The 19,766-nt window shown below is 43.0% G+C and overlaps 1 protein-coding gene across 1 annotated transcript in view; it reads left to right on the top strand.

The window, feature by feature from the left end:
* Window positions 1–19,766, top strand: part of PEPD (peptidase D) — a 215,020-nt gene that overhangs the window by 80,492 nt on the left and 114,762 nt on the right. Inside the window, exons 7-8 of the mRNA XM_069216573.1 lie at window positions 987–1,031; window positions 13,460–13,535. Coding sequence (XP_069072674.1) covers window positions 987–1,031; window positions 13,460–13,535 — 121 coding nt within the window. The remainder of the gene's footprint in view (window positions 1–986; window positions 1,032–13,459; window positions 13,536–19,766) is intronic.

Here is a 19,766-nt window from a genome sequence, read left to right as displayed (position 1 = left end):
TACAGTGGGAAAACTCTTTAGAAGTTGTGAATGCTCTGGGAGTGTTGGCTGTCACAAAACTCTGGATGTAGTTCATATGAGCTCCCAGCAAAAGCGTAGGCTGTAACGATGGGGAACGTTACAGAGACAGGACTCTGCTGATCCAGTTTTCAGTTTTCAATTTCTGATACCTGTGATAGTTCAGGCTACAACCCCGGTGTTGATGGCGCTGTGGATAAATGCTGCAGGATCGCCTACAGTGTGACACTTCACTATGGCAGGGACCCCTGAGCTGAACTTCTTCATAGAAAGCTGCACAGTATGCTCCAGAGCACACGAAGGTCGAACCTGGCTGCTTTCACTGTGCCCGTCTACCCTGCTGATTCACAGAGCCTTGAAAATGTATTTATTTTCTAGACAGCAGTCACCCTTTTGTCTGCCCTGCGTCTACCACACCTTGTTCATACCCAATAGCAAAAATGTACTTTCATATTGCATTGCTTTTAGCATAGTTCTTAGTGGGACATTACTCCACATTTTCGGTAATTAGAGGTCATATTTTTTTGTTTAAAAATGTTTGTAAATTTGCACAGTCTGCAACTAAAAACATGCTAACCACTACACTTATGAATAGCTTTTTATCTGAGTTGGACTGGAAATCAAATTTGTGCTGACAAAAATGTTCAAATCATCCCAACGCCACAGAAGGCCACAGCTAGAATGGGGCATGGCAGCCCATCCTGCTCTGAAGCAAGCACCTTACACTGCAGTACATCAGCAAAGTGCTAGACTGGCAGAATAGCAAGTCCATCATTATTTATCGTTCCTTACTATGTAGATGAAAGTGAATCCTTCAACAAGACTCCACTTGTGTCCCTAGTGTAGGACAATTTCTTCCAAGATTGTTAAACGTTCATAGATGTGAGAAGCCATTGTGTTTTGATATTTTTTATATTTTAAATATTTTTTATTTGCACATTCATCAATTTTTGTCTTTTTGTCCTTAGATTTCAAGTGAACAACACAATTCTTCATCCAGAAATAGTGGAGTGGTAAGTATACATGTCTTTTTTTTCTTTTGCACCATTAAAAATGAGGAAATTAATTTTGCTAAGGTAAACGCAATTCATTTGTATCCAACTAGAAACCCAATTGATGGATGAATTGGTTTCCTGTTTACAGACAAAGTGCTACTGGTCTATAAAACAAAAATTGACAGTGTTCATGTCGTTGATTGCACAAATGCATAGCACAAAAAAACATTCAAACTGCATTAGAATTCCTCCAAATCAAATGAACAAACAAGGGCAATTCCTAGGGCATGAGGATGACAAATCCTGAGGCAGACTAACAATTTAACTAATGAAGTAACGCCTGATGAGTACTTTCCTAAATGTGACCTGTATCTTATCCTGTGTAATAGTCTATCAGAGATTTATGTTGAATGCATAGGATTGTCCAAATATGCATGCCGCGGGCAGTTAAAGCCCCACATTTGCTTTATTCTCCCATTGTTGGCCAGCCTCATGGTTCACTTATTCCATTGAGGTAGAAAACTAAAGGGATTATGTCACCCACTCATGATTGTTAGGCTTCTACGCCATGAAGTAGATAGCGCTCTGAGCCATCCTTCCATTGGTGACCTTTATGAAGTTTCTTTGACTCCCCCCTCCAACCCCTATTTCACCCTGACTCTCTCACTAGAATTTTCATTCATTGCATGGCAGCTCCAGGACTCCTCTTCCCCAGGGATCCTGATCATACTTCCCTTAGACAGGGGGTTCAATCCTTAAACTGTTAAATTCCTCACCCAATTCTCACTATGCAGCATTGGTGGGGGTGGCACATCAAAGTATTGTTAAGTTGTTGCAGTACACTTTGTCCTTTCTAGAGCATTTGCTATGATGATTTTATCTGATACAATCATTTTCTGCCTTACATGCAGTGACCATGGTGGGCAGCCCACCACCCATCTCAGTGGCAGAAGTCATCTCTTCCACCAGACTGCTATCCACCAAATTAAGAGATTACCACAAGGCATGTGTGATCTCAATGACATCATGAGCTGCTGCCACATCAACTCCTGTGAAAGTAAAAAACGTTTGGTGCATGTTCACCCTGTTTCTGATGGGGGTACCCAAAGCAGGACTTTTTCACTAAATTGGAATGGCCGTCTGTAGGAAGCTGGCTCAGTATATATTATATCATATCATAACCTAAATCAACATGAGATATAGTGTACACAGAATCCAGGGGTTCCAAAGAGATTAAAGTAGATAATACTAATGCTTCCTTTGTGGTAGTGTGGACGAGCAGTTAGGCTTATCAGAGGGTAGTGCAAAGCATTTGTTGTACACACACAGACAATAGAAGAAGCACACACTCAATGACAACTCCAGACCAATAGTTTATATATAGCAAAAATATATTTTTAGAACCACAAGATTCAAGTTGCAGGTAAGTACTTCAAAAGATTTGTGTTTCACACATGTATCAACAGTACTTTGTTTGAAATAGGTAAGTAATACAGTTTTTGAATTATTGGCAATAATCTGTTTTAACAGTGGACACTACAATTTTCAGAACAGTTCCTGGGGAGTAGAAATGTTAGATCGTTTTACAGGTAAGTACAACACTTACTGTTTTAGTCTCTGGGTTTTAGGAAGTCCACCGGTTGGGGTTCACCTTAACCCTAAATACCCACCACCAGCAACAAGGGCCGGTCGGGCGCATTGGCCAAAGTTGAGTAAATTTAAAGTGGGCTCCTATGGAGACAGGGAGTACTTGGACTCAGGCCTGCCTGCAGGTAAGTACCCGTGACTCGGAAGGCAGACCAGGGGGGGTTTGACGGAGCACTGGAGGGGCCACAAGTGTCGAGACAGGGCCACTCACCTGAAAGCAGGATGACTGCAGGGGCGATGGTATGCCCCGACCTCCTAGAACACCTCTCAGCACTTCCTGGTGGACACAGAAACCCCGGCAGGTGTCCCAAAAGGAAGGGGGGGGTGGAAGAGAAAGAGACAAAACACTGCCACGCCTTGCCGGTCCAGCCAGGCACCCTGTATCTGGGGGGGGGGGGGCGTCTCTGACAGAGTGATAGTAGAGTTAGTGCATCTGCATCTAACTTCCTTGAAACTGATTCTCTCTTTCTGATATGGGCACGGGAGCGGTAGAAGAACACTGGGATGCTCCAGCACTTTTCTTAGATAAAAATAACTGTTGGCACAATTACTAACACTGCATTACCAAAAACCGGAACTGAGTACCATAACAATAAGTACTGCAACACTAGGGCTGGCTGCACAGAGATTCACTGTTGCACACTACACTTAGAACTGTGGTTGCACTTATCATGCACAAGAAAAACAAACATGGGCATTAATTATATCACTCCTGCATGCATAGGTTAAACTAAAAGGAACAGAAACAATCCAAGAAATACAAATGTCCACTCTGGGTTCAAACAGTTAGGGTGGCACAGTTTGGTTTGGTTTCACTGTGTGTGTGAAAAACCCTTCAAAAGCAAATTCCTCAAACCTGAAACACATACATGAATGACACAATTTAAATCCAAGAGTTATGCTATTAGAGAAAGAAAAGTCACGTAAATGCTCTTTTAAAATTGCACTGTCACTTTTTGTAGTACTTGAGCTCAAGCATATTTCCTGAAGCACACTTAGGCAAGTAACTACAATAATAATGTAAAATGTTCAGAAATATATTTGTCTCTTCAATATAAGCACTCTGTCAAAAATACGGGGTCTGAAAGACCAGCTGTTCTAGGAAAGCGTGGCGCTCAAAGAACAAACTCCCTGGAGAATGCTAGTCACTTAGCTACAGTCTTTTCCGGAGTGCTGGAGGAATGCCTGGTGTCAGCTGGTACAGGAACGAAGAAAATAATTGTCTCAAAAGTCCTGAATACGAGGATGACAGCAGGGGCTGGACTGCTAAGTCAGATGATGAGATCAGGAAGTAAAACGAAGCGAAGCAGGGAGGCATGCTTCACTCCGCTATTTATAGCCAATCAGGAAAGCAGTTGAGATGAGTCACCACACCCAATTAGAAGCACATGTCTACACCTGCTCACATTAGCAAACAAGCATTGATAAAACCAATTGTGTAACACAGCACATTATGTTTACTTAGAAACATGAAGGTTTAACCAAGAACAGAGAATTTTTTTTTAACCCTAATCCCTTGGGATGCTGGCAGATAAAGCAGGAGGCACCTTGGGGATTCCTGACAACAAGTAGGCACCAAACACACACCCTCAGCGGCACAGGGGAGGCCTGGTGTAAGGTTCAAACGGGACGTTGGGGTTTCCAATGCTGGTCTAGGAGGAGACCCCGGGGGTCACTCAGAGGCTGCAGGCGAGGTCCAGGGGGCTGTCTCGGGCACACTACCTGTCAGGTGTGTCAGTGCCTGCTGGACGTTGATGCACAGGGTTTGGTTTCTCCAAGGCCTGAGGGCTGCCTGTGCAGTGTGTTCTTAGGCGTCAGATATCTTCGTCCAGAGCTTCGCGGTCAGGCCGGTCCTCGGGATTCCCTCTGCAGGTGTCATTGTGGAAGGTTGGAGAGGTCAACCCAGGGTGGGCACTTGCTAACAATCGCCTGTGGATACTCTCTTGCTGGATAGACCACCTGGACACGGACCATTGACGTCGGGTGCACAGGGGTAAAGATTCATGCAACCGGAGTGAGGTGAGAGTCCTTGGTTGTAGGTTATCTTTAGACAAATGCTCTGTCCTGGGGAGTTCTTAAACCGTTTAGGTGCAGGGCAGGCCTCTGGAGTTGGAAGAGGTTGCTGGTCCTGCTGGATGCGTCGCTGGTCTTTTTGCAGGTTCTTTGAAGCAGGAGACAGGCCGGTAGGGCTGGGGCCAAAGCAGTTGTCATCTTCCTTCTTCTCTGCTTGGGGTTTCAGCTTAGCAGTTCTTCTCCTTCTGGTAGGTCACCAGGAATCTGGTGAGCTGGGTTCAGAGAGGCCCTTAAATCCTAGATTTAGGGGATCAGAGGGCAATAGCCATTGGCTACTGTCGCTGAGAGTGACTACATCCTCCTTGTTCCTACTCCCTTTGTGGAGGGGGGCACATTCTTACCCCTATTGGGACTTGTACTCTAAACCAAGATGGATGATTCGGCAGGGAGGGGGTCCCCTCTGCTCTGGACACCTTAGAGGTGGTCCTGGCTGAGGTGGTCACTCCTCCCTGTTTTCCCTAATTTTCCTGCCGGACTTACTGCCAAAAGTGGGGCTTTGTCGGGGGAGGCAGGCATCTCCACTAGCTGGAGGGCTCTGGGGCACTGTAACCCCTGCAGGGGGAGGTGGGAAGCACCTCCACCCCGGACAGGCTTTGCTTCTGACCACAGAGTGCACAAAGGCACTCACCCCATATGGTCAGAAACTTGTCTGAAAGTGGCAGGCTGGCACAGTCTGGTCAGTCCTACACTAGCAGTTTGGCTAGCATTTTGGGGCATCTCTAAGATGCCCTCTATGTGCATTTGTTTTAATAAACCCCACACTGGCATCAGTGTGGTTTTATTGTGCTGAGAAGTTTGATACCAAACTTCCCATTATTCAGTGAAGTCATTATGGAGCTGTGGAGTTAGTAATTACAAACTCCCAGACTACTCAGTATGGCTACACTGCACTTAAAATTTCTAAGAATGGACTTGGACACTGTAGGGGTATATTGCTCATACAGCTATGCCCTCACCTGTGGTATAGTGCACCCTGCCTTAGGGCTGTAAGGCCTGCTGCAGGGGTTACTTACCTATGTCACAGGCAGTTGTTTGTGGGCATGGCACCCTGAGAGGGGTTCCATGTCAATTTTGTCTTTTTCTCCCCACCTGCACACACAAGTTGCAAGGCAGTGTGCATGGGCTAAGTGATTCACAAAGAGCATCCTTAGTCATGGCAGTGGCCTCACACTCATGGTGGAGTCCCCGCACTGCAGTTTCTCATTGTTAACTTTTGTCTTTTCCATATAGTAGAGGTGAGTGGTTTCACTATTCTCACTAGGTCCATAATGGACTTCTTTTATTGTTATTTGAATCATTTTTTCCACATTTAAGAGCTTATTAACAAACATTTTTCTCTTAATTGGTTATAGCTGAGGATTTTCCATGGGGTTGACAAGCTGCTGTGTTCTTTGATGTTTTGTGTATTTCACTATTCTGCTGATCAGCAGTTTCTGATTATTTATGTTTTATCCTTGGGCAGTTACTCATTTTTTCTAGCTGAATATGTTCAGTACGCCACTGTGTGCAGACATCTGTTAATTGTAAGTGTGATGGTGAAATAAGTAGTGAGGGCAGAAGGACTGTCACATGCTGCATACTTCAGTGGGCTCTGACCTAAAGTATCTGGCATAACAGAAGAACGCTTTGTGGAAAATGCTCAAGCATGTTTCCAGACAGAAACATGAATTTTAAAATTGAATGTCATGTTAATACCTTCTTTCTTTATAGGAGCCTGTGCGTGTTGTTTACACACATTTTCCATGTGTATAGCATTCGCCTAAAAGAGATTCGGCCTTCATTTGGCACTCCATACTGATTGACGAGAAGGATTATTTTTTGTGATTATTTTTTTGTTACTAGTCATTTCTTTTTCATTTAATAGAAATGTGACCGTATTTTAAGAGTTATTTTTTTAACAGTGCATTGTAACATAGGTAGATTAATGTACCTGGTCATAAAGCCCTCCGTTATCAGTCCCTTCAGATGCACCTTTCTACAGCGAATCACTATTTTCTGATTGTCTCGAGGCAGTGGGTTTCCTTGGAATGTTGGCCCATAGTCTTGGGGACCTGGAGCACTGGTTGCTGAGTTAGAGGCCTAATCCATCAGTGAATTCATAGGACTAGTTAGTTGGTCTGAGGCACTAAATTGATTGCTTCTCAGTTACATAGTGGTGACACAAGCACAGGCCATTGCTGCAAAATGAGCAAGTACATATGGTAATAACCTTCTACAGAGTACAATCCATATAGGGAATTGGAAGAGCAAAATGTTATGTGACTTAAGGTCAAGGTTGGTTAGTATAGCAGCCTCTGCAAAGAATGGTTAGTATAGCAGCCTTCAGAGGCATAATACAGGACAATGCACGCCCTGCAGGGCAGGGTGGCCCTATAACTCCAGTTTCTAGGGAAAGCTCCCACATCCACCCATAAATTTAAACTGAAAAGTATGGCTAGGTGTGTGGAGGATCCTTGACACACTTCATAGAGGGGCCACCCCTCAGGTTTTGTTACACCCATGGCTTCTTGAGTACAATACAACAATGGAGCCACTTCACAACATTGGCAATATTCTAGCATAAGAATTTGCCAATGCTTGATGGAACATCACTGTTAACTGGTCCATCAATTTCGTTTTGGTGCCACCAACCAGCGATGCACACTCAACCAGTTAACGAGGCATAACTGCCATTGCCTTGTAGGGTAAATTTAATAGAGCGAAGTCAATCGGAGGAATTATACAAATGTATAAGAGCTTTATTTGTTTTGGATGCACTGCACCACAAAGACGGGAAGAGGAGTGGGTACTTTCAGAGTGACATCAAGGCAGATATGCGCTGACCATGTTACCCACCCACAGTTGAGTGCAAAAGTCAAGATCCTCCCCTCTGGTGGAGCTTGTTGTACATTTTGTTCACGATGGGCTGTACATGGGTCTGTGTAGATGACTCTTTGCAAGAGGTGGGACTAACAGGCAAGAGGGAGCTGGTTGCCTGTGCATGAATGCCCTGTAGAGAGGCAATACACATGAAGGCGGACCTAGTATGGAGTGTACCCATATGGGTGGGTAAATTTTATAACACATAGGTGGAGATAGGCCAAAACTACAGCGATGTCGAGTGCAAATCAGGCACTTTTTTTTTCACTCATTGTCAAGTGGCATGTACCCAGTTTTTGACATTAAATAGTGGAGTGCCTGGAAAACCCAGCTACAATATACATGTTTTGTAATATAAACGTCCCGAAGAGTCGAACAAGGTGTGACACGCCCTGTTAATAAAGGCCTTCTTACCTATAATACCATGGGAATTATGAAAATGGCTTCTGTCTTTATACTTATATTTGGAAACCCACTGACATCTACAGGCAACAACTGGTGTCATAACTTCCTACGTTTCTTCACTCCAGATAGCAAAAGGTATCTATGAATTGTATTTTAGAAGTTTTGTAAAACACCGAATTGTGACTTGGCCTCCCACTCCACATTAGAGCCTGCTCCTCTTAAATTTCACAAGAAGCTGAAGACTAGTCTTTTCAATTAACGAACGTACCATAGGCAGGGCTTGGTGCACACACCTGCTCAGTGCAGGATACCCTCACCGGTGGTAGTGGGCTTTAAAAGTACAGTTAACCTAGCTTAACATAACAGATTGCAACTTTCTATCTCAGTGAGCAGTGGAAATAGTATGATCTTTCTCTTTTATACATAACAAATCGAGCAGCACTGTAGCATGTTGCATGGCAAAGCGTACTCGGATACACAGGCAACAATGAATGTAATATAGTCTACAGTAGTGCTCTACTTCTGGGGGTTTCGTGTTTCTCTAGATTTTCTCAAGGCGGCGACAGGTGCGTCTTGATTCCCGAAATACGGGGGTGAACCAGCTGGCTCTCTTTGCGTGGGTGTTGTTGTTCTTTTTCAGGGGGGCTATGGTGTTTGCACAGTCGGTGATCCACTTGTGGAAGGCATGTGCTGCAGAGTTTGGGTCCTCGTTGTGTGCGATGGTGGGTGCGGCAATGGAGAGGGCGGTGGTGAGCTCGTTGTCGGTTATTCTTGTACAGTTTCTTTGCGATGGCTGGGGTTGGGGTCTGGTGATAGTGGGCGAGTTGAAGGTAAAGCGACCGCCATTAAGTAGGAAGTGGGAAGGAGAGGACAGATGAAAGGCGGGCGCAATACAGCACAAAAAAAGGGGCGGGACGCAGGGGCCGCAGCGGCGGGGATTGAGCGCAAGAGAGGGGAGGGGCGCGAAGTCGCAGGGGCAGCAGCGGCAGGGGAGAAAGCGAGGGGGGAGAGAGAGAGAGAGAGCGGAGTGAGAGGAGAAAAAAACGGGGAGGAGGGAGTGAAACGCAGAAAGCGAAGACAAAAGGAGCACAAAAAGGACAGAACATGGAAGGAAAGGCACATAAAGAGTGCAACATAGGCCAAAGAGGAAAAAAGGAGAAAAGAGGCAGAGGGCAGCCTATTAGAAGAGCAGATCTCTCCTACTAGACACCAGGGATGAGGCGCAGGCAGAAGTTCAGAGAAACGAAGGGCTCTACTTGCCGGAGGAGCTACGAGGAGGCAAAGCAGTTCACTGACTAGGTCCTTTGGTACTTTGGTACCTTGAACCCAACGAGTATGTGACCTTAGTCTTAGGGCAGCATACTTTCATAAAGGTTTTGCTCAGGTTTGTTTTAACATTCAGCCTAAATTAGGTAAAGGTGTGAAGCAGCCTTTTGAAGACCATTAGCTGTACGAGATAGCAGAACAGCATTGTCTGCATAAAGTATAATTGGGATAGAACACCCCCCACTTGCAGCATGTCCTGCCCTGCACCTAGCAGGGATGATTCAAAACCATTAATATATATTAATTAAATAAAAAGGGTACTGAATTACATCCCTGCCTTATCCCCCTGCCTATACCTTAAGATTTGGTAAACACACCATTAGGCCCAAATCGTACTGTAACAGAGACGTCAAAGTAAATTTGACAGAGAAATTGAACTGCATGGTCTACTCCCATAATCACCATTAGCAGCTATAATTGGGAATGATTTATGCAATTAGATGTACAAAAGAGATCCAGGAACGCAAGGTGAAGGGACCTCTTTGGCCAGTGTGTATTTACCAAATAAGTTTAAATTCAGTTCCTGCTACATGGTGTCCAGTACTTGGTTAAACCCATACAGAAAATCAGTTAATATAGATCCCTCCTTGACCCAGTAAGTGAATATAGCAAGGAGGATGCAACCAACTAACTTTACTAGTGAGTTCCAGAGTGATATAGGGATGGGGTGATTACATCTTTAATCTTCATTGTCCCTCTTTTTAAAAACGGAAACGATAGTAGACTGCGACCGAGAATTAGGCAGACCACCAGTACCAACTGTGTTTAATACATTCCTTAATAAAGGCAACCTGATATCAATGTATGCCTTAAATAAATCCAAAGGGACTCCATCTGGACCTGGGCCTTTCCCATCTCTGCTCGAATTGATTGCCTCAAGAACCTCTGAGACCTCATATACTAAATGGCCCCTCAATGTTTAATTCAAGAACTTGTCATCAACTTCATTCGTGACTGGCTCAGCATAGATCTTGCTAAAATGTTTGTCCCATTTTTCTGCTGTTATATTCACCTCCATGGATGGTGCTGAAGATGTACTACAATAAGAATAATTAATAGTATTCCAGAAGGCAGAGATTTCATTATTATTTCCTGCTGCTACCAGGTTTTATAATACTGCTTACCTGCTGTGGGCCTGCCCTGCTCAAGTATGTTGTAATACTCTGCACACCTGTTAATACCCAAAAGGTGAAATATTGCTTTCAGTAATCTCCTGTGAATTATCTTCGAGGCATAAAGTCCAAGAGGGTCAGTAAGCAAAGCAAATATGTCTGGATTGGCAGTCAACCTTTTGGTTTTGCCACTGTCAGTTTTTTTTATTTTTATTTTGCAAAACATTATTGTTGGGGGGGACCTTCCTGGCCGTCATCAACCTTAAATAGAAAAATAGCTGAAAACAAAAATATTTTGGTCTCAAAAGAACACACTGCAATTGTAACCTCTAGCATAAATGGAACTACTTTGTGTGTGGATGTGATCCTTGCAAAACAGCTAAATGTGCCATTTATAGCGAAGTTAGCTAGTGGCTGAAGTGGGCTGCCCCACTGGCACATGCTATATGCCGTAGAGGGCAGACACAGTTTCTGACCAAAGGATGAAGAGAGCCGGTTAGAAGTCCCTATGGGTATATTTATACAAATAATAATTTTAATACAGTCAAAAGCTTTTGGCTAACACCAGACCTAACAAGTAGTCTGCCCACTTTATACTTCTGCTGGAAAACCAAGGGGAACGTTACATATTTCTCCACTTGATTGAAAGCTTGTGAGGAGATTCTTTAGCAGGTATCTCTGTTTTTTGTGGTAATGTTCATGAAGTTGAATATTTTTGCTTGTTTCATAATAACTTCTATTGCAAATATGAATGCTGTGAATTCCAGAGATCTGGCAGATGCATATTCGTGAATGAGACTTCTAAGCAGAGTTTCCAAATATTACCAACCCCAGCCTAGATTTTTTATTTCCTGACAAATTACGAATTCTAACAAGCCAGGCTGACCAGATCATAACTTTAGACACAAAGGGTGTCATTATGACTTTGGAGGACGGAAAAGCCTGTCAGCTGAAGTCCCGACAGTCAGGTTGCTGCCAGTGCGGCCGCCTTCCCGTAGGCCCTATTAAGAGTTTCCCGCAGAGTCAGCGGGTGGAAACAATGTTTCCCCCCGCTGGCCCAGTGGGAAACGACCAACAGCATTGTCTCCGGCTCATAATAGAACTGGCGGCAATTCTGTTGTGCATAGGGTGCACCAGCACACGTCGCTATTTTTACTGTCTGCAAAGCAGACAGTAAACATCGCAACGGGGCTAGCCGGGGGGGTACCCTGCACTGCCCATGCCAAGTGCATGGGCAGTGCAGGGCCCCACTGCACCATGTCTCCACCAGCCTATAAATGGCGGAGCTACCACAATGTAATCGCCGGAAGAGAAGGGACTCATAATCCCAAGTGCAGCGCTGCTTGTAGCGCTATCCTGCAGATTAGGACCGCCAGCACCGCCAGACCTCCTGCGGAGGAAAACTGGCGGTGCTGTCGGTCCAACCATTGCGCAACCGCCACGGTCATAATATGGCTGTCAGACCTCCACATTGGCGTCGGTCCGACCTCCACCGCAGCCCTGGCGGTCTCAAGACCGCCATGGTCGTAATGACCCCCAAACTGGCAAAGGTGGCCTCCTGTGTTCTGGTTAGTTATTACAGGTGAAAGTCTGAGAGCCCAAACAGCTGTAAAACCAGCACTGTGGAGTTTCGTCCAGATGTGACAATTTAACCAAATAAAAGGCTACTGCCACATAATTTAAAGTCTGCACCAGTTTGGTTGTCATAGGACTTAATGAGGGATCCGACTGTTTCCTAATCGAGGCACAGGAAGCACGAGTTTAGGCCTTACATTTTAATGCAGCACTGTGATGTTTGTCCATGCCATGTTCCTGAAACCAAATGCATGATACTTATATGCAGGAATCCATCCTAACTTGATATTATCCAAAAACCACTGACTTTTTATGACTGTCTTTTTACCAAATGCTACTATCTAATGTGTTTTTTTTATTAACAGTGAGCTTGTTTGCTATACAGAAGGCTTCCAAGCTCCAAAGCCCCCTTGCTGGCCAATTGCAGTCTGTTCAAGGGTAACCATCTCACTGGCATATTGTAAAATGGGTAGTGGGCGGTCCACAAACCTCAATGAAGAGTTTTTCTCACGAACTGCAGAAAATCAGCTATGCACAGATTCAGAAGTAGGGGCAACCCATACGTAACCTTGTTTTAGCCCTTTTTCGTAAAGTCTTTTTCTGATGTAGGCCCATCTAAACTCTTTCTGAAGTCTGAGTACAAAGTGACAGTCACTCTCAGTAATGATTCTGGGAATCCCCATTTGTGGTGTTAGAGCCACAGTAGACTTTCATCAACACTATCAAAAGCAATTTTAGAGTCTATAACAGCTGCTTATAGTGTAAAGTCTTAGTTTGGTAGCATAATGGATTAAGGATGACCGCATAAGAAGGTTATGTTCAGTCTCGAAACCCTGCTAGAAGCTACTCTGATAGTGGGGAAAAAAGTTATTTTTACCACACACCCAAGATTCGAATTCTTTTTATGGGAGTTTAGCATAACTTTCAACATCAAGTAGAACAATGAGTTGACTAATAGATGGAGTAGTGGACTATCAATTTTTGTAAATAGGGAGCATTATGGATCCATGCTTGTTCCGGAATAAGGCTCATCTGTAGACGGTGGATGAATAATGGGGTTAACCGGTTCACCCAAAAGTTGTGTGACCTATATACCATACCTGGAAGGCGATTCAGGCCAGGAGCATCCTTTCTGTGTTACATATTACGTACTTTACACACCCTAATATCAGTACTGTCTGATTGAATAAAAATGCCGTGATATTACATTGGTGTGACATTTGTCAAGTATGTCCTGCAGGCTTTAAAAGGCAGCTTATTGTAAAGTAATGCGAATGACTAATGTTGATGTTGTGCCGGCTAAGCCCTGTCAAGTGTTCCTTACCTTGCATGAATTATGTAAAATGTTCATAATCTTGATCTCCAGTCCTGACAGAGAATTGAAACTTTCTTTTACAATAGCTAGTAAAATTTACAATCCTTTTCTTTCTTTCCTTACCTACTGAAAAGCCGAGTAATTAAGACTGACTTGGAGTTGGAAGTCTTGCGCTACAGTAACAGGATCTCCAGCGAGGCACATAAAGAGGTAATGACTGTACTGCAAGTGACTTTTTCTCTTGCAAAACAATGATGTTCAGAAATGCTTCTAGTAACTGATTATGGTTAGCATGTAATAGGTGACTGCAATCGAATATGAATTTAAAATGCATGCTCTGACAAAGCTTCACAATTGCACTCATTACACAAGGCGACCTACGTTATAATAAGTATTTGATGTAAGTTATCACTATTCTCACAACCCAAATTAGCATCTTTATATTTCAAGGCCTGATATAAAAGTAAACGGTAAGATTATTCAAGTGCATGATAGGATAGTTAACTCCTTTTTTTTTTTTCTTGAACTGCTAGTTTTGTTGCAGCTGCTATGTGGTTGGATAGTTTCTGGACAGGGATGAAAGGAGACTGTAACCACACTATCCACATATGTTGTCATGAGACCACTCAGTTATTTCACATAATGTCATCAACTAACATGAAATGCCTCTTTGTTTTCTGTCACACTCAAACACTTCTCATTAACAATTCACATACTGCACATGTTTCATATCCAACATACTTTTACATGCTATTGCTAACACCTGACACTATGGGTGTGTGAAATTTTCTTATCTTTCATTAGTATAATTCCGCTAAATTTCAGCAAAATTACGTATAATTATGTGAAATGCAAACCTGTCATTTTGCGCCATACTTTAGCACAATATGCGTCCTTGCGCCATTTTTTGGCATTAGGATGACTAAGTGAAGAACTGCGCTCAACAGCCACTCTTGTTCAGTTGTTCGTGTACCAATGTGAATGGTACATTTAGCCGTAAATGCATTCATGAAGTAGTGTGAAACTGCAAAGTGGCGTAGTTTTGTAATTTTTATGTAACAAGCATAATGCAAAATTCCTGAAGCTAATGTGTATTACACCGGCATAATTTAAGTTTGACCCAGGCCTACTTAACACTCACATATTAGGTACACAAAGAACGCATGTAATATTTTAGTGATTCTGTCAGTTGTTTATTATTTTAGCTACTTGCAGAGGTCTCCCTCATGCATGCTGAAGGTTCCCTCCCACCCTTTTTTCCACATAAGTTCAAAGATGTCATGGTACATCTTTGCTTTGTCTGAGTAGCATTCATGTCTGTTTGTCAAATATCTGAGAAAGTCCTTTAAGGGAAGCAGCTGTTTCACAAATAGTAGCAAGCATTGCATAAATGTCATCCCACACATTAGACTGCTATTAGTACAACTCATTCTCCCAGTGAGCAGTACTAGACCATGCTAATCCCCTACACATGTGGGTGTCTGACATAGCTTCCAGCACAGAAGATATCAATAGTTGAAGTGTACGTGTCTTCAGATCCTGCAGATATAGAGATTAGAATTATGTTCAATTAATATTGAACCACAGTCACAAATGTTGATACATTTATAGAGGCATTCAAGAAAGGAAAACAAACAACATCAACAAAATACTTTTAACATTTGATATATTTAAAAAATTTGATAAATGAGTTATTGAATTAGGGTGGCCTAACAGTGCCGAATCTGGAGCAATATTATTTTGCCTCCCAGCTGCAGTGGGTGGCTAGGTGGCTCCCCGGACTGCAGTTGTTGGACACGGCCACATCCCTGCTGCCCTGGACAATACCTACAGTGTCCCATTTGTTTCAACCAATCACACATGTGGGGGCACTAGACTTTCTGCTGTTGGGTGTGGCACACCACTGCTCACGTAGGAGTCTCCATCTAACATATACGGTGCTCCCTTACACACCAGCACTGGCTCTATTGGGCACACCTAGAAACGCTCCGCTCACATCCACAGCAGAGATGGAAACCGGGCACGCTGTTGGAATGCACATGCTGGGAGATCTGTATAATGAAGGCATGTTAACCCCATTTGCGGCACTAGTAGACGATACTGGTTTGCCGCCAGGACAGTTCCTACTGTACAACTCTTTGATAGCAACATTGTCCCGGCGCTGGGGGGACCTCTCTGTTGAACCACCGACGCACTTGGTGGTACAATATCTGCAGGTCAAGGGGTCGGGTAAACACTTTGCGTGTTGGCTTGCCAGCTCGCTACGAACAATAGCATTACATATTGAACATGTACCAATAGGGATGTGTGAGAAAAGACCTACAGCTACCCTATCAGTAATAAAGGGGTTAAATTCAAAGGCAAAAATTAAAACATTTAATTCACCAGTATATACCATCTTTCTTCTGTGCAGTGCGTATCTTGATTTTAGTGGACTGCTGGGAGCAAAGGTTGATGTTGTGGCAGGTAGTGGTAGATGGGACAGCAAAAATGTGTTAAAAATCTAAACATAGAATTATGTAAAGATGTAAACATATGATATATGTTTGAGTATATACTAGTGTAGCAGAATAATTTGCAAGATTACACTTGACTGCTATAAAAAGCCATTCCAAAACACATTGATAAATATAGTGATATGGTTTAACAAGACAAATGATAGAAATCCTTTATATCGTTAGTCAGATTGTTAGCATGGCATGCCCTGAGTGTTGCCCACTGCACTTCCAATGGCTCCTATCCTAACAGAAGCAATCAATGCACTTGAAAGAGTGGCTGTAATAAGAGTCTAAAAATGAAACATTAATACAATAGTCCTATAAATTCCTATGTGTTGTAAGAGTTTTTTGAGGGTATCTATGTGATGCTTGCCTAACATTGTAGGTATGAGTGAAGGGCTGATATAGATGATCGATTGTAGGTTTGATTTTACAGAGGGGTGGAAGGGATTCAGAATATTACCTGGCACCACATAACTGTTGTCGGAAAGAGGCAGCCCACATTGCAGGTGTGGGTGCATTGTGGAGACAACAGCCTTCTCGAGGGAGGTGAGATGGACATTGGATTCATTTGGCCCTAGCTGATTTCTGGAGAACTTCTCCATCACCCGTTTCCTCTGATCTAGCTTCTTTTTTATGTTACTCTCCCCTCTGGTGCGAGCTTCTGCCCAATGCAGTAACAGAGTTTCTCACCTCCTGTCATGAAGCTTTCTTCTATGTTCCAATGAGGGTAAATAGAGGCAGCCCACACAGTTGTTTGGACTGTTTTACCACAAATGTGACTACAAAGGCTGTCAACTCAGTGAAATTTCTCTTGTTCTTCAGGAATATGGTCTTCAGGCAGAATGTGGTAGCTGCAGTATCTGAAGGTTGTAAAGCAGATCCTATTGTGTTGGCAGTATTTATTTTGTTATACGGGAATGGGTGTCAGTTGTTTATGATTTCTTTCAGGTGTATTCATTTTTCATATTCTTTTTCATCAGGATGTGTCTACTCTAAGTGCAGAAGCCCTGTAAAGTTTACAGACCTCAGAATATGGTTGTAAAGTTACTTTTAGTAACTTTGCAGTTCTAAATTATGTTTTACCGGACTCCACCCCCTAAACTGAGGGGTGGAGACATGCATGTCTACAGTTTCTGGTAAAAATATACTCTAAAATGGTCAATAGCTGAAAGTACTACACTTCCTACAAAATGTAAGAGTAAACGTATATGTATACTCGTGTAAGTTTAACTTTGTGATTAGCTCTCAAAGTTTGGTGTTATTCTGCTGATCTTGATCTGAGAAGCATATAGGTAGTTAGATGCACAGCAAATGTTAAGGATCAGGTTAAATACAGAGGAAGAGAAGGGTGTACAGCACACTCAATGCGGTGGCAGATTTGTTACAGGGTGGGAACTTGGATCATAGTGGAAGAGCGGTAGGCAGGTGCTTGGAGCACAGTGAAAGGTGGAGCAGATGAGGTGAAGAGGAATCCAAAGCATATTCAATGCAGAGTAAAAGTGATAAAGAAACCGTGTGGTTTAAGATAGAGAGGTGTGCTGGCATTAGCATTGAAAGTTGGTTGTGTGACCTAGAGGGATGCAGAGGGTAGTAATCCGGCATAGAGGAGTAATATTCAGGGATTAATGCAGAAAATGATTGAGGTACCTGTATGAATGTGGGTATGAGTTGAAGTTGGGTGCAGGGCAGAGTGGTATGTGGAGGCAGTACAGTGTAAGTGTATGTTCTGTTACGAGCAGGAGAGATTATTAGAACTGACATGACTGACTTTGCAGTTCGCAGTGGATAATAACGAGCAGATCTCCTCACCAGAAAATACTCAAGTTGCAGCAGAGCAGAAATGGATTGCCCTGGGCTTTGGGAATAACCCCATAAATCCAACTGTGGAGCTCCTTTTATTAGCTTGGCATAAACAAGGTATTGGAAAAAGGGCCATAACCCCACAGGTCAGCCACTATTCCAATGGTTAATTTGAAAATAAACCTATAGACAGCTTCTCGTCTCTCCAGATCATGTAGAGCTCCATGGGGAAATGTTAAAATGGAAAATAACTACTGGTAAAACATCACAGCTTCTACAGCTCGTAAAAGATGCATGCATGCAGGTTAGATACTATGAATGGCAAGGGGTGGGGGGCTCACAGAGCAGGATATGGGCTATGAAGGCAGGGCATAGGGATGAACAGGAGCCAAGCAAGCAGTCTTTATGGCTGGAGGCTAATGTAGCAATAATGGAAGTGGTAGGTACAATGTTTTGGGAGAAATAGGAGAGGCGCAGTAGAGGGAAAAGGGAGTGACTGGAGTAAGACTAGGGACAAGTAAAGCTGGTGAACAAGTGAGGGTGAGAGCAATGAAGTGTGGACACAGTTGGAGAGAGGAAGGGCTATGCACTAGTATGGAGTGGGAAAAGACAATACTATAGATGCATGCAAAAGGAAAAAGTTCCCAGATGCGAGCACTGGATTAAAGACACAGGAGACTAAAATACTACTTTGGCTGAACAAATACAAGCGTAGGAGTAAATCAGGAGCAAAGAGCAGGCCCAAAGCCCAATGTATGTATATGTTAGTGTTGGTAGCAATCCCCTGATGATTTGTCTGTCTGAATCTTGAGGTTCTTAGCTATCATAAGCAGAGCGTGGACAGTATCTGTGTACATGTGGTGTGGGGCAATTAAAAATGAAGGTTGGTCATAATGGATAATAAGGAGTTGCATGGCTAATATCCTTTTCAGTGGGTTGCCAGACTGGTACTTTGGGCATTTGTGTGAAGGAGCCATGCATTTACATGGTGATCTACATAGGATATTTGATATAGAAAAGTTTAAAATGGTCATTCCACCTAAGTGCTTCCTTAATGTTTGGCTATTCATTGAGATTCTGTAAATGCAGTCAGAAACTTGATCAGGTTTGTCTGGAGAATTCATAACTCTGGGGATAGATTAAAGGCTTTTTTTAAACAATATGAAGTCTATCATTCCATTCTAAGAAACGTTATTTATAAATGGAGAAAATTCCAGATGATTGCCCCTTAGCCTAGATGAGGCCATCTCGGCAAATGCACCTTAAGATCAGACTGTATGATGCACCTACAGATCGCAATGCACACAGAAGCTGCATCGAAGAATCTGCAGCCCTCTGTCATTATGGTTAATAACCCTCAAGTTCCTTATTTTACCATTAGGAAAATAATGAGCCTGGACAGCTTTCATAGAATGATAGCCAGGAGAAAACTTCTTCTCTATCTCCAAAAAACATATTGTTGCACAGCCTAGGTTTGCAAAACAGCACCTGAAATGAACCACAGGAGATCTGGGACAATATTCTTTGGAAAGATGAGACTGTCATAGAATTGTTTGGCTATAATGCACAACATGTTTGACAGAAACCGGACTGCCTCTCACCAGAAGAACCTCTAACCAGCTATCCAGCTTAGTCAAGGAGTCTGTTTTACAATCACAAGACCTGTGTGCCTCAGATTGTTAGAGTTCCTCTCTATACAGTACATTGTATTGGAAAGTGTAAGTCTGTCTGTTCAACACCTGCAACGTAGTCGAAAGTGTATCATACTATAGGACAACTGCTCAAAACAAACTACTAAATCTCTGTTTTAGATTGACAAAGTTCCGATATCAACCCTTTTTCAGGTGTTGTGGTGGTTCCTTAAGAGACCTGTGCATAAAGGAATGTCCTCAGACACTACCAAGCTGAAGCAATGTTATACGGCATAGTATAACACATTTCCTCCTAGGGGACATAAGAGACCTAAACACCTTTACAGGAAATGTTTCTTCAAGTTATTGCTGTTAAAAGGAGCTCCGCTTGTTCCTGAATTATAGAATGCACTTACTTGTTTACACAAGGCTGCTGAATGTTGGCTGTTTTTTGGGTTTAATATATGATAGCAGTGAGATTTGTGTGTGGTATGTTTTACATGAGGACT

This window comes from Pleurodeles waltl, chromosome 12 (assembly GCF_031143425.1).
Source record: "Pleurodeles waltl isolate 20211129_DDA chromosome 12, aPleWal1.hap1.20221129, whole genome shotgun sequence".
Classification (NCBI taxonomy): domain Eukaryota; kingdom Metazoa; phylum Chordata; class Amphibia; order Caudata; family Salamandridae; genus Pleurodeles; species Pleurodeles waltl.
Note: the sequence above shows the minus strand (reverse complement) of the source record. Positions and strands in the feature narration are given on the sequence as shown.